The following is a 14877-nucleotide window of genomic DNA, read 5'->3' as shown; positions in this document are numbered from 1 at the left end:
ATAAAATTACACAAGTTAAGTTTTTTACAGTAATTAATAAATATATCCAAATACTCAATAATTATGATTACACAAATCGGCAATTCCATAATCCATCGAAATATTTAACTAATAGAAATGAAAAAAAAATTAAATAATTTTGACAAATGTTTAGATTTCCCCTCGACTCCATTAATATATAATTGTTAAGTATACATGTATTAACATCAATTCAAAATTTTGTTAGACAGAAAATTGACTTTGTTAAATTTAATTTTTAGTTTATAATATACTCGTTGTTGAGTTATAACGACATTAATAGAGTAATTTTATGCTTACGATACATCTTGAGAAACATTATATGTGTTATTTATACAAAGTTTATTTGTGTATCATCTTACCCTGTGCACGTGAAAGCAACATTTTTAAATACAGATGTCAGTACCCTGAATGTACACAACACCAATTTTAATTATTTTAGTGATACTGCAAATATTTCCTCGTTTTTATTAAAAAAATAGGTTACAATGTAACCCTTTAAAACATTGAAAGAGCGAAATTAATTTGCCGTGGAAAATTTTAATCAAATGTTACATAAAGAACGTTCCACCAATCGCGTCCAAAAATTCACTCAAAGATATTGAACTAAAAAAATTATATGAAAATATTTTTGCTTTCAAAATAAGTGTTGCTTACTTACAGAGTACTGAGACTTCAAATAGTTGTACTAAAAAGAATCAATAGATTGTCATGTCAGGTAAAACTATCCAAACTGTTAACAATCACTTTAACCTATAAACCTAACCTAAAAACTTACCTTAGTAACATATTGTACATTATGCATATCAAAAATCGTTATCACAAACATTACAAAATTATGCTATCATAGAAATATACATAAAGATTAATTTAGAAGGCATGTAGAGATCATATACTCTCATCGTCCTCGAGCAAGTGTGATATTATTAACTTACATAGTATAAGCAGTCGAAAGTAAACATAACACGTTTATATGATATATTTTAATATATCAAGTAAATCGAAAACAGTATTTACCATTCATTATGTAAATATTAAACATTTTTTTATCAATAACTTATTTTATTTGACGATCAAAAATCGAGACGATCAAATTTAAAAAATGGCCTAAAATCAACAACAAAAACAAATTTATTGCACCCTAAATTTCATTATTAATTAATTTCGTATATGCACAGATATTTGTACCGTTGGTTCGTATATTTTTCACGTATAAACTTATTGCAATTTAAATTAAATTTTCCCAGACTTAGCACTATAACTAATTACTATAAAATAGTTTTAGTAATATCAAATTAGTAGTTGTATACGTTTTTGTAAATGTTCTTAACAATTACATCCATTTTATACAACATAATTTTATATGCAGAAGTAATGCCCTAAAATCTTGCCTAAGATTTACGTAATAATCGTTGACTTTATATAATTATTATAATCGGTTTATGAACGCGACCATACCACTTTTACTGTCTTATCTGTGGTCTCTCGCTGACAGGCAATCAAGAGACAATGCCAAAAAAGTAAGCATGAGCGATACTCGAATTTTGTAACCCTGAGATTTAATCCAAATATCCGTTGAGATCTTATTTTAGATATCGCCCTGTCTTTGTTTAACTTAACACTGTACGATATGTGAGAAAGAGATGAAACGGATGTGAAATCGAAATCGCTTTAACTTCAGCTTCATCTCTTTCTCACATATAGGTTAATGTAAAGTTAAAGAGAGATAGGGCGAATGTTTTATGAGTTTAATATTATCGTACTTTGAATGCTTTGACGTATCAAAACGATAGTTTTTTAGACGCAATGAAAACGGTTCCGACAACATTCGATTTTACATCAGTTTCGATATATCGGACATGCCTTCAAAAAGACAATTAATTGATGGCAAGGCAAAGCCGCGTTCATGACCCGAATGTATTTCTCATACAATAATTTAATTAAAAATAATGTGATGTTAAATTGACAAACATTCAAACGAATATCACTCAACAACATGTTTTCGTTAAAAATTATAACCCTGAAGCAAATATTTAGTATTTAGAACATATCTAGCATACGACTATAGGTTATTATTTTTTTGTGATATATTTGAACGAAAGTTTATCATTTAGCTTTAGCTATAAATACCGTTTAAGGGGTGAACAGGGAAATAATGCTACGTCTTGTTCTTTCGAACGTAAAATATGATGATAAAAAGAGAAAGTACACTTCATTATCTATTTTTATCATCCGTTAATTTTATAACCAGGGCCGGAGTGTGTTGTGATTATTATAAATACATAATATATGCATATATTACATATACATCATCGAGTTATATTACTTCATTTATCTCCTATGAAATATTCTTATTTCTCATTAAAATATAATTTGAAAGTTTAAAAAAACTAGTGTTAACTAAATTAAACGTTACTTGTAACTTAAAATGAAGGTATTTCAGTCGTGAACACTTTGTATATTGTGTCTCATTGATATTAAAGATTTCTGAGTTATATATTATCAATTACATCCTATATCTATCAGTTTTTTTTTCTAAAACTCAGTGGCGAATTTACCAATAGGCCAAGCATGATAGAATAAACAAACTTTTACAAAAAATATTGTGATTCAATCTGTGAGCACAACAGAAAAAACTTAATACAAAACATAACAGTCTTTTACCAAGTTTTTTTCTGGCTACTAAAAATCCTGGCCTGCCGCTATAAATATGTAAACCCACCACAACTAAGAGTGATATAACATGTAATGAATCATTGTCGCTGAAAGCTTCTACATAGACCATTATGCGAGTTCCTCACCGCTAAGGAGAAACACTCTAAAGGAAGACTCGTCGACAGCATCCGTATACAGCTCCTCCTGAGAAGTAATCATTTAAAATTTATTTTACACTAAAATTAAATCTCATATTCGACGACCTCCATGGTCGAGTGGTGTGTATACCGGTTTTCATGGGTACGCCACTCTGAGGTCCCGGGTTCGATTCCCGGCCGAGTCGATGTAGATTACCATTAGTTTTCTATGTTGTCTTGGGTCTGGGTGTCTGTGGTACCGTCGTTACTTCTGATTTCCATAACACAAGTGCTTCAGCTACTTACATTGGGATCAGAGTAATGTATGTGATGTTGTCTCATATTTATATAATATAGAACCTTTTTTATAAAAAAAACTTATTATTACCTGGTCGAGGTGTACGGAGGGCGCGTCTAGCAATAGTTCGGCGTCCAACGCGCCCGCGTCGGCGCGCACGCAGCCCGCCATCGGCCTGCGGACACACGCGGTACACGCATATAACGCCACACATCCCCAGGGTCCGGGTTCAAATCCCAGGTCGATAAAAATAGGCTATTTGACTGGTTTTTAAAATCAATTTTATATTATTTAATAGAAGTCAAGGAACCCAGTAAAAGTTGATTTTTTTTTGTCTAGTACATATTTACCGAAAAATATCATATTAAAAATTCCATATTTAAATAGCGCGCAAAAACGCTACTTGGACAACAACACAACAAGGTTACAAGGACAACAAGGTTAACAAGAAAGTGACTTCATCATAATAAATTAAATATTATTTTCAACTTTCGTTAGTAAATAATCATTTCCAAACTCATAATATACACTGATTACAATAATTCACAATTTATTTTTCGCATTGTCAAATATCGATATCGATTTTTTCCGTAAAAACATTTTCAGAAACAACCCGAAGAATGGAACTTGAATTTGTGTTTACTCCTGGGTCTATTTGGTCCAGCGCTCGAACAGATTTGAAATATTGACATAAAATTGACAAACACTATGTTTACATTATTTCTTTTCAACATTAACCGATACTCACTCGCTGTCCTCGTTGTGCAAAACGTTCCCGTGAAGAAACAGGTCACTCCTCACTGTGTATATGTTACTCTCGGATCCTTCTGATTGCTCAACCTATTGAGAAATTAAACAGAAAATTTATTTCATTAATTTCATGAGCGAAATTGATCTTAAAATATATAAAACATATTTACATAAATACAATCTATTATTCTCTTTCTTCATTGAATTAACACATTACATTGCTTAGTAGTCATTAGTATGCTAAGAAGTAAAAACAACTCAATATTAATGAATACAGTATCAAACACTGACAACAACAACAACAGCCTGTAAATTCCCACTGCAGAATTTCTATGATATTTGTCACATGCAGGTTTCCTTACGATGTTTTCCTTCACCGCTGAGCACGAGATGAATTGTAAAGACAAATTAAGCACATGAATCAGCGGTGCTTGCCTGGGTTTGAACCCGCAATCATCGGCTAAGATGCACGCGTTCTAACCACTGCTCTGCTCTTCAAACACTGAGCCTAATATTAAATAAAATACATTTATCTTTAAAACCTTAAGAGCATGGATGTGGATGGATATAGAGGTAGAGGACGACCAAGGAAACGATGGATGGAGTGTGTGAAAGACAAACACAAGATATGGTTAGAAGGAATGTTACTTGTGAAATGACATCTGACGGAGAAGTATGGAAGGAGAAGACATGCTGCGCTAACCTCAAATATAATTGGGATAAGTGCAGGAGGATGGATGGATCTTAAAGATAGGCGCACACTGAAGCGGGCCGCAACGCATAACAAAAATTCTCCTGAATCAGTTTCATACATTTTGTATGGGCTATCGCACACCTCAGGCTGGCCGCAACGGGCCGCATCGCAACGCATTGGCGCATCACTAGCCAGGCGTATTTTTGCGGCGATGTTATGCGTTGCAATGCGGCCCGTCTCAGTGTGCGTTAGCAGACGAAACAAGTAGACGGCTGAATGAGTGCTGTTCGTGAATTACCAAACAGAAACCGAATCATCAACAATATTTATTGATTGCCAAAACCTGACTGATTATAAGATTATTGGGTTGCGGTGCGGCCCGATGCGCCTGCTATATGCTTTGGCGCAATTTTGCAATGCGATGCGTTGAGGCCCGCCGCGGCTATAGTTTGCGCGAGCCTTTAGTCAGCAATACTAAGTATCGTTCTTTGGAATTCATTTACTGATACCGGAGTACCAGAATACGGGCATCATATAGCCGGAGAAAGACCACAGTGGCGTGCACTGGGAGAGGCCTATGTCCAGCAGTGGACAAAAATAGGCTGATGATGATGATGATGATGATGATGATGATAGTCAACAAAAGCGAGACGAACGTGCACGTCCTCTTCGAGCACGTAGGCGTCGGCGGGCTGGTAGTGCTCGGCGCGCGACAGCGGCCACGTGCAGTGCGTGCGCGCCGAGTGACCGTCCTCGCCCGACTGCGCGAGGCCGTCGCCCGCCTCCACTTCGCCGGATTCCAGGGCGCTTGGCTCCAGTAAACTCACCTGTGTTATAGGAAATAAATTTACTACTATTATATATCACTTTGCCGATTATATACTCAAACTCAAACTCAAATTCCTTTATTCAATATAAAAGCATTACACTTACTTATTGATTGTCAAATAAACACTACCACCGGTTCGGAAAAAGGAACACCCTGACCTGAGAAGAACCGGCGAAAGAAACTCAGCGGGTCTTTTTTTTCTGTTATTTTTTTTTTTGTCAAATTAATACTAATTAAACTTAAACACATAATCACATATTTCCAAAGTAATTTGACTACGTCAGATAACATAGTAACTTAAAATAAAATCTAGTCTAAGTCAAAACGAAGCCTTTCACATAATAACGCTGCTACCTCTATACGCTCTTGTCAGTTTAAAATTTATTACTTCATTTTTTATCTAAAATCCAAAATTAATATTATAGATTATTTTAGATATTGTCTAATAATACTGAGTTAATTCAATATCAAAGTTTTTCATTCGTCAAAACATCTCCTACGATTATAATAGGCGTAATATAAATTACACCTATTACATTTTATATTTATGTTATACATTCTTTAAATAATTTTAACTTACCATGAATAAGTTATCCGAAGGTGCTTTTGGTAATTCTGGATTTTCAATTTTATTGACGTTTTCAGGAGAATTGTTTTGTTCCTTTCTATGAACCTTCTTCATATGCATATACAGAGAACTCATATTTGTAAAGCTTTGCTCGCAATCTAGAAATTTTATACAAATATATTATTATTTGGAAAGCAATGTTCTTTTGTTTAATAGATTTTTTTCATATTTATCAGTGTTTCATTCATACAGAGTTTAAACATATTATGGATAATATGTCATATATAAAACTTTATAATAAAAAATAACACTAGGTTTTATTACAAAACCGAGATGAACTAGTGGCATGTGAAATTTTATCACGGATTAGAGGTTCGAAACCAGCTAACTAAACTATATCGAGTTTTATGCTCTCATCGTCCTGCTCGTGTCGGATGTAATACACCAAACACTTGTATCCCTACGGAAAAGTTTGGTGGAATGAGTAGTATATAGTACGACACAAATTAGATGTAGCATCGGAAAATGCAATGGAATGAAAATAAAACCGATTACTGCCGATTTACACAACCAATAGAAATAGCTCCCTATCGCGCCATTCGACGCTATTCGTCGCTATAGATTCTCGCGTCAGAGAAAGCAAGTACATGTACATCGACGTGTCAAATTGACGAATATATTCGGTCATATGATATTGCAAGTTATTACGTTTGCGCAAAGATCATATTCGCATGAGAAATAAATATTGATAATTTGGGATAGCGTACTCAATTCGGATGTGATCGGTTTTACGAATTTTGCCGATGCGACATCTAAGTTGTGTCGTAGTATACGTGCGTACCGGCGTGCGGGCAGGCGTGCAGGCGGCGCGCGTGCGGCGCGTGGTGGCGCGCGGCGTGGTCGCGCAGGTGCTCGCGCCGCAGGAAGGCGCGGCCGCACGTGGCGCACGCGTGCCGCCGCTCGCCCGTGTGCCGCCGCGCGTGCCGCATCAGCTTGCTGGCCGTGCGGAACGACCAGCCGCAGTTCTACACGTGAGCGACCCTTTAGCACCACCTCATTCTCATACGGATGTCCTACTCCATTTCATCACTAGGTTTTGATCCACTTATAGTTTGTTCGCGTTAAGAATGCAGTGAGTTGTCATTGTTTACCGGCTTTACTCCGCCCCCTGACCAATCAAATCTTTTTTAACAGCAGGGTGAAGGTGTATGCATATTTGTGTTAAAATTCAAACAAATTATATTTGTTTTAAAGACTAAGTATAATGAATTTAAAAAATACACATTAAAGTAAAAAATCGAATCAGGGTGTTTAATCAACAACATTTTTAACAATATATACAATCGTTTGCGAATCTTGCCATCGCGATGTAGATATTTACATATTTTGACATAACGTCATCTAGTAGCTATAGGTTACATTAATTATTACGTGTACAGCTTGAATAAATTAAATATAAATATATAAATAAACAAAATTTAAATTATAAAAATAAAAATATCAGTTAATAATTAATTAAATGTGAACTTGACTTTGTAATTTGAAAAGATTTGATTGGTCAAAGGGGGCGGAGTCAGGCCGGTAAAGAATGCAGTGAGCATTCTTAACGCGAACAGACTATAGTAGCAAATCGAGAGAGCATGTTTCGGACATTCATTGAGGGTTGTACTTACCGGATAGCTGCACGGGTAGGGCTTGTCGCCGGTGTGGGCGCGCGCGTGCTCGCGCAGGCGGCAGGGCTGGCGGAACACGCGCGCGCAGCCCGGCCACGGGCACGCGAGCACGGCGCGCCCCGTGCGCACGGCGTGGGCGCGGGCGTGCGCGCGCAGCCCCGACGCCCAGAAGAACCGACGGCTGCATTCTAAGCATCTGCACACGAGTATACCAGATTAACGATAATATAAAAAATAAAAAGTAAAGTAACAGCCTGTAAATTTCCCACTGCTGGGATAAGGCCTCCTCTGCCATTAAGGAGAGGGTTTGGAATATATTCCACCACGCTGTTCCAATGCGGGTTGGTGGAATGCACATGTGGCAGAATTTCGATGAAATTAGACACATGCAGGTTTCCTCACGATGTTTTCCTTAACCGCCGAGCACGAGATGAATTATAAACACAAATTAAGCACATATATACAGTGGTGCTTGCCTGGGTTTGAACCCGCAATCATCGGTTAAGATGCACGCGTTCTAACCACTGGGCCATCTCAGCTCAGCTCATATAAAAAATATATATTTATAATTAAAATATTTGTAATTTCATTTTAGATCATTTGGACAATTGACTGACTTGATATCATTGACAATTAAAAATTATTATTATTCTACCTGTAAACCGCTTCTTCAATTGTATGCTCTTCATTTAAATGTTTTGCTAGTTCTTCTCTTACATGAAATATCCTTCCACATGGCTCTTCTAGTCCATTTTCTAGAATCCTTTTAACTGGGCACTCTACTGTTGTCTGTCTCGGAGTTTTTGTGATACTCTCTTTGTTGTGCGAATTTGTATGTTTTCTTAACTTCTGCTCACTCATAAACTCTTTATTACAATTTGGCATTTCGCACTAAAACAATTTTAAGGTTTTTACAGTTTAATTATTCAAAAATATATATTGCAGTAGTACCAAAAAAATTAAGTGAAGCACTGTGACTAAACAAATTACCTTAAATCTTATTGGTGCAGTAGTTAGTTGCTCCATGGAAATCTTTTGTATAGTGGTCATGGATGGGAAATTATCAACATTACTTAGGTCATGATCCGTAGATGATGTTGTTGATGCATTTTGAATAGTGACCACAGAATTGAAATCCTCACATGAAACGGCTTTGGAGAGATCATCAAAGGATGGCACACTCGCTAGGTTTGTCATTGAAGGTATTGAGGTATAGTTTTCGTCTTGCACTGTTTGAGGATCTTGACGTAGGGATGACACGGCAGCTAATGGGACCATTGTGCTGACAATATCTGATTTCTGATCTAGATATAATCCTTCAAATTGAGATCCATCATCTGCAATTTCAATATAACAATACAACAAACACTGATAAAGATACCCAATGAGTTTCTTAGATGATTTATATATTTATTGATAACATTTAAGGATCATTTTAAGCACTTACAATGTTCAATTATTATCTTCTGCGAGTCTTGAGTAAAATCTAAACACCATTTTTGTTTACTATCATTTTCTAATTCCTTATTCTGCTGGAGATCATTTTCTGATATAGGGATATTCTAAAAAAATAGAAAATATTTAAGAGATATATTGTTTGAAGTATAGAAACACAATAGGAACACCTGTACACAAAAAAATGTGTTCTGTGGTTAGGTGTTCGGTTTGCATACATTCAGTTGTTAGTCAGTAAATATGATAATATTACAATTTCACTTAAAAATATATAATTAATATATAATCTATTCTAGCCAAAGTAGGAATAAAGATGCCTTAAATTTTGTATAACATGTGATTTACTAATAGCGCAGCTATGTTAAACATTGTTAAGAGTTTTTGGCCCTTGGAGTAGTGGTGCAAAAAGCTTCATCAAAAGTATAACACCTCGCCTCATTGCCTCCACTGGTGACAGGAGGGCTGGTTCGTTTTTTGCTCCGAGTATTGAAATTGTGACTCAATGAGAAAATGCTGCTAGCATTCTTGCCACATTTCACACGGTCAAGATTTATATAGTAACTAGTTTTAGTTCATATTTGTAAGCTATTATTTAAAATACAATTATTTTTAAGAGTTTTTGATTAATATATATCCTTTTTTTCAATACAACAAAATACACTTAACTATTTCTATCCACTTTTATTTTACTTCCAAGCCTCCCATAACAGTTTTGACGATGTTGAAAATGGAATATCTATGAAAATCTATAATGAACATTCAGAGTCGGATTTAAAGGTGTGGAGGCCCCGGGGCCACAAAGCAGTGGGGGCCCTAGACAAACAGAAGCGTGAACACCCTAATAATTATATTATTATGAATTAATTAGTTGTTTTATTTCAATCAGTAAGCTATGAATTGTTTTGTATTATTATCGTTAACTTTTAAAATATTAAATAGTAACATTATTATAATTCGACTATATCTTAGTATTTGTTAACTTGCTGAAAACTGTGGCCCCCTCTCATGATGAGGCCCCAGGGCAGTTGCCCCGGTTGCCCTCCCCTAAATACGGCCCCGTGAACATTCTATAATAATCAGCTATGTGTTGTAGTCGGTATATACTATATGACGAAAAAAAATACTGAACCCAGTTGTAAGTTATTATTTTAGCCGTGCTCCCCAGAAATTCCACTGCCAAACAACAATTGCTGTGCCAGTATAAATATGCAAGCCAGTGTAATCATAGACACAAGGGACATATCATCTTCAATTGCATAATTGCATTATATATAACACTTAAGTTTTAACACTTAAATGTCTAATTTGATTTTAGCTAACTTATAAATAACTTCTGTATTTTATATTTAAATATGTATGGCAAAAAGACTAATATACACTGGCATTACAAAAATAATGAATTTTCTTCTTTACAATACTAGTATATGTTTAATTAGCATACCTGTCTAACTACTTCACCCATTAGCAATGACTCCATGCTAATAGAAGTTTGATGTTGATTGTCCTCATTGTCTAAAAATTGACAAAACAAAACCAAATTATGTATGTATTTTTATATAGAGACATAAATTTAATATACACTTATATAATTTATATATCTTTTTTTACTTTAATCTACTATACACAAAGCATACATCTTCAAACCCCAAATATTTCATTGAATCAAATAGAATAACTTTATTGTAATACAATTAAAAGTACAAACATAAAATGCAAACTATGCATTACTAGCTTTTTTATTTTAAATTATCTTGTATACTCTGTAGAATATTTTATGAATATACATAACAAAAAAACATTAATACTGCAATTTAATGTAAATATTTTTCTTCGTACTTACTGCTAGGGCTGTTTTCAAAATATATCTTTGTTTCAACATTTGCTTGATTTTTAGAAGCAGTATCTATTTCTTTATTTACATTATTAACAACTTCCGATTTCTGTACAGGCTGCTTTATAGACACATATGATTTATTGTTTTTAAATCCTGTTATTTTTTCTATATTGATGTCATTATTTTTTTGATCATTTATGAAAGATGTGGTTAGAAGCGATTGAACATCTGGAGATTCATATACCGTAGTTCTATGTGGACCTCTCACAGACGACTTATTTAATAAATTAGACCTTTTGCGCAAAATATTGGGCTTTTGAAATTTTTTCTTGCTAGAATTTGTATTTTCATGGGAAACAAACATGATTTTTAAATTATGTATTCCATTTGACACTCTTATCTTACGGCCAAGCCTGAAAATAGTAAAAAAGAAGATAAATTACATGTAAATCAATTATTTTAGATTAAATTTCGACATAAAATCTAAACAACGTAAACATAGTTCAAATAAACATACTGTTGTATGTTATTATAATAAAATACTATAAAGTTTATAAAAAAACAGAAAATATTAAAACGTTCACCTTTAATCGCTATTGATAGTGATATGTAAAATTAATATTAAGAAAGTATTAAAAAAATACACTACCTATAACAAAATAATAAACCTATCAAACGACAACAAAAATAGGTTAGATTTTTTGCATTTTATGTGTAATTACAATGAGCACCGAATAATTTAACTACAAACAACATATCTAAAAAACATTTCTTCTTATAAATAAATGCACAAACATTATTTTATCCACAAAAAGCTCAAAGGAGAATATGAAAATACATGTATAAAGAATTACTGACAATGACAGTTTCACGGTTTATGCAAGCAAAGAGTTTATATACTTTATGATTATCTTATGTCATTGTCAATGAAGAAAAAGCTATATTAGAACTATGGAGACGGTGTTATGTCGTCGAACTTATGTCGTTAGTCGATATAATTTTTCCATGTTCAGTATAATGCTCGCATACAGTAATACATTAATTAATGTTAATAATTATACAACGTATATAAATTATAGGGTCATTAACTTAATAATATATAAACGGTATCTGATGTAATCCTATTACTTATATTAATCGAATATAATAAATTTTATAAATCCTGAGAACTAAATAAGATTAGATCGCATAATTTTTCTTTAAAATATTGTAGAGATGAATGTGCTTTATTCATTTATTTATGACTAATATAATTTTGTATCATAGAATTGAATATCCTACCGCGGAAGAGTATAGAACTTCACTAAATCCACGGTTTGGTTTTATAAAATATATACTATCTTCTCAAGTTTATAAAATCATTTTTTTAGAAACAAATGTTTCTCAAAAATTCATTGTTTTTATTGTAATAATCATAATAATATACATGTGTCAACTACAGTTTATACTATAGTGCTTTAGTTGGTAGTTGGGTTAAGTGGTGTTACTAATATTTTTAAATCTTGTAAGTATTTATAGTATATTAATAATTTTTAGCTTGTAAGTTTTATAATGGAGGTTGATCCTCCGCCTGAACCCCCGGATCCGGGTGGCTCATTACAAACAAATACTGATACGCCTTGTCCTACCTCTACTCCTGTTTCTCGAAAACGCCAAGTTGACGAATCAATTAATTCCGATACTAATCCTAAAAAAACAATAATTCATCCAAATTCGGCAAATCCCTCTATTCAAACAATTTATACTCACCCATCCTTCTCTGAAGGCCCTAAAATATATTCTGACGATGACAAAGGTCCTTTCATCGTTCAAGTGTCCCGGGAAGTGTCTGACCCAGCCTCAGGAACTACTATCCGAGCAATTAAATTTGGACAATTTCTGCACACCCATAAAATTCAAGGAATTATTAATGATGGTGTTAAAAATATAGGTCGAAACAAAATTTCTGTTGAATTTTCATCAGCTAAAGCAGCAAACTCATTTCTGGCAAATCCTATCGTTGAAATGTGCAAGCATAAAGCAACTGTACCGACTTTCAATGTAACCAGAATGGGTTTGATTAAGGGTATCCCCGTGGACTGGACGATGGAAGAACTTGCTATGTCACTTGAACTTCCCACTGGATGTGGTGAAGTAATGAAAATAAGAAGACTAAACAGAAAGACAATTAATGACAGTGTAACAACATGGGTTCCTACCCAATCTGTTGTTATTACTTTTAGAGGGCAAATACTTCCTTCAAAAGTTTTTTCCTACCATACATCCCTTCCAGTAGAGACTTACAAACTTCCGACCATCCAATGCCTTAATTGCTGTCGTTATGGTCATATTAAAACACAGTGCAGATCTCAACCTAGGTGTTATAAGTGTGCCAAATCCCACACAGGTGAGTCTTGTAGTGTAAGTAAGGATAACGCCACTTGCTTACACTGCTCTGGTATCCATTATACAACAGACAAGGACTGTCCTGAGTTTTCCCGTCAACAGTCAATTAAAATAGTTATGTCTCAGGATAACATATCTTATATTGAAGCATCCTCTCGGTTCCCTCCTGTTCGTAGATCCTATGCAGAGATTGCAAAGGAGATGTTTACCCCTCCCTCATATTCTCCAAATATCCAAAATCAACCTATCTCTTCAACTAATAGGTCCTATCGGAAGAATGTTATCAGTACTCCTCGCCCAAGATCACCTCTTGGTAAGGGGTATGATAAGCAGGCCCACCAGTCGATCATTAGTAATTGTCCCTCTTCTGCTCCTAACGGTTGTGCTCTCAACCAAAACACTCCTAATCCTCTTAATGGCAATCCTAACTTCTTAGAAATGCTAACAAAAATACTTCTTAGTATTATTTCAACATGTAACGACATCCCCTTACCGTCCAACGTTGCTCAAGACTTATTTCAATTATTCTCAATCCTTCACAATGGCCCTAATCAGCTTCCTTCAATGGAACTGCAAGAGCGTCCGTCCTAAAAAACATGAATTCCTCTCACTGATTAACCTCCATAAACCTATCATTATTGCCGTCTCTGAAACATGGTTGATCCCTGGATCCCGATTCCGGGTCCCAGGCTTCTCCTGTTTGAGGGATGACAGAAATGATGGTTATGCAGGGAGTGCCATTTTTATACGGCACTCCCTCCCCTTTTCCCAAATTCCCTTATCCCTTCCCAACCAGCATATTAATGCTGTTGCTGTCCGAGCCCTGAACATCTCTTTTCTTTCCCTGTACATTCCTCATCCTAATCCAGCTTTAATTCCTGATATTTCTGCCATCATTTCCTGTCTTCCTAGTCCTATCCTTGTAATGGGTGATTTCAACGCTCATCACACCTCCTGGGGTTCACATTTCTGTGACCCATTTGCTCTCTTGTTGATGGACATATTTGATGATGCAAACCTTTGCATCCTCAATAATGGCTCACCAACTCGTAGAGTATACCCTAACCAAAACCCAAAATCCGCTGTAGACTTATCCTTATCCTCTCCAGTCCTCGCTTCTCAAATATCCTGGAATGTCCTCTCTTCCTCTTTTGGTAGTGACCACTTTCCTATTGTCCTTTCTTTAAATCACCGATCCATTCCCCATATAAATCCAAACCCCTTATTAAAATATAAGTTAAAAAATGTTAACTGGTCTGCATATGCTGAGTCTGTTGATACCATGATCGACAACCTCTTTGTTTCACAAGACTGTGAAACAAATGGAGATGTAATTGTTTGCTATGATCTTTTCCTTAATGGCATTTTAACTGCAGCTGATCTTCATTTCCCTAAAAAGCGTATCTCAAAAACTCATTTGCTTTCCACCCCTTGGTGGGATGAAGAATGCAAGCGATTATCTGAACAGAGGCTAGAGGCTGAAGTTTCATACACATTGTGTATGTCAACGGATAATTTTAGTAGGTATCAGAGAATCGACGCAAAATTTAAACAGCTTATTTCTAAAAAGAAGAAAGTCAG

The 14877-nt window shown here is 34.8% G+C and overlaps 1 protein-coding gene across 2 annotated transcripts; it reads right to left on the bottom strand.

Annotated features, from left to right (window-relative positions):
* Nucleotides 1-2613: 2613 nt before the first annotated feature.
* LOC124544112 (zinc finger protein 286A-like) lies at nucleotides 2614-11799 on the bottom strand. Of its 2 annotated transcripts, none has more exons than XM_047122564.1 (13): nucleotides 11496-11799; nucleotides 10918-11324; nucleotides 10519-10589; nucleotides 9070-9184; nucleotides 8613-8959; nucleotides 8278-8513; nucleotides 7623-7818; nucleotides 6791-6974; nucleotides 5962-6107; nucleotides 5209-5379; nucleotides 3857-3948; nucleotides 3199-3283; nucleotides 2614-2877 (listed from the first exon to the last, which is right to left on the bottom strand). In XM_047122564.1, exons 2-13 carry the CDS (start codon nucleotides 11273-11275, stop codon nucleotides 2803-2805), a joined length of 2076 nt encoding a protein of 691 aa, XP_046978520.1. In that variant the 5' UTR covers nucleotides 11276-11324; nucleotides 11496-11799; the 3' UTR covers nucleotides 2614-2802. The 2 variants fall into 2 exon arrangements, with proteins under 2 accessions (XP_046978520.1, XP_046978512.1); XM_047122556.1 differs by having other exon boundaries at nucleotides 11561-11799.
* Between the last annotated feature and the right edge of the window lie 3078 nt (nucleotides 11800-14877).

This window comes from Vanessa cardui, chromosome 1, assembly GCF_905220365.1.
Source record: "Vanessa cardui chromosome 1, ilVanCard2.1, whole genome shotgun sequence".
NCBI lineage: Eukaryota > Metazoa > Arthropoda > Insecta > Lepidoptera > Nymphalidae > Vanessa > Vanessa cardui.
Note: the sequence above shows the minus strand (reverse complement) of the source record. Positions and strands in the feature narration are given on the sequence as shown.

Bases quoted from the DNA above. Each gene is read 5' to 3' on its own strand.
- LOC124544112 (XM_047122564.1), bottom strand. From the start codon at position 11,275: ATGTTTGTTTCCCATGAAAATACAAATTCTAGCAAGAAAAAATTTCAA. The intron at 8,514-8,612 runs GTAATTTGTTTA...AAATTGTTTTAG, and splicing joins CTGCACCAATAAGATTTAAG to TGCGAAATGCCAAATTGTAA. The intron at 2,878-3,198 runs GTAATAATAAGT...ATTACTTCTCAG, and splicing joins CCTCCGTACACCTCGACCAG to GAGGAGCTGTATACGGATGC.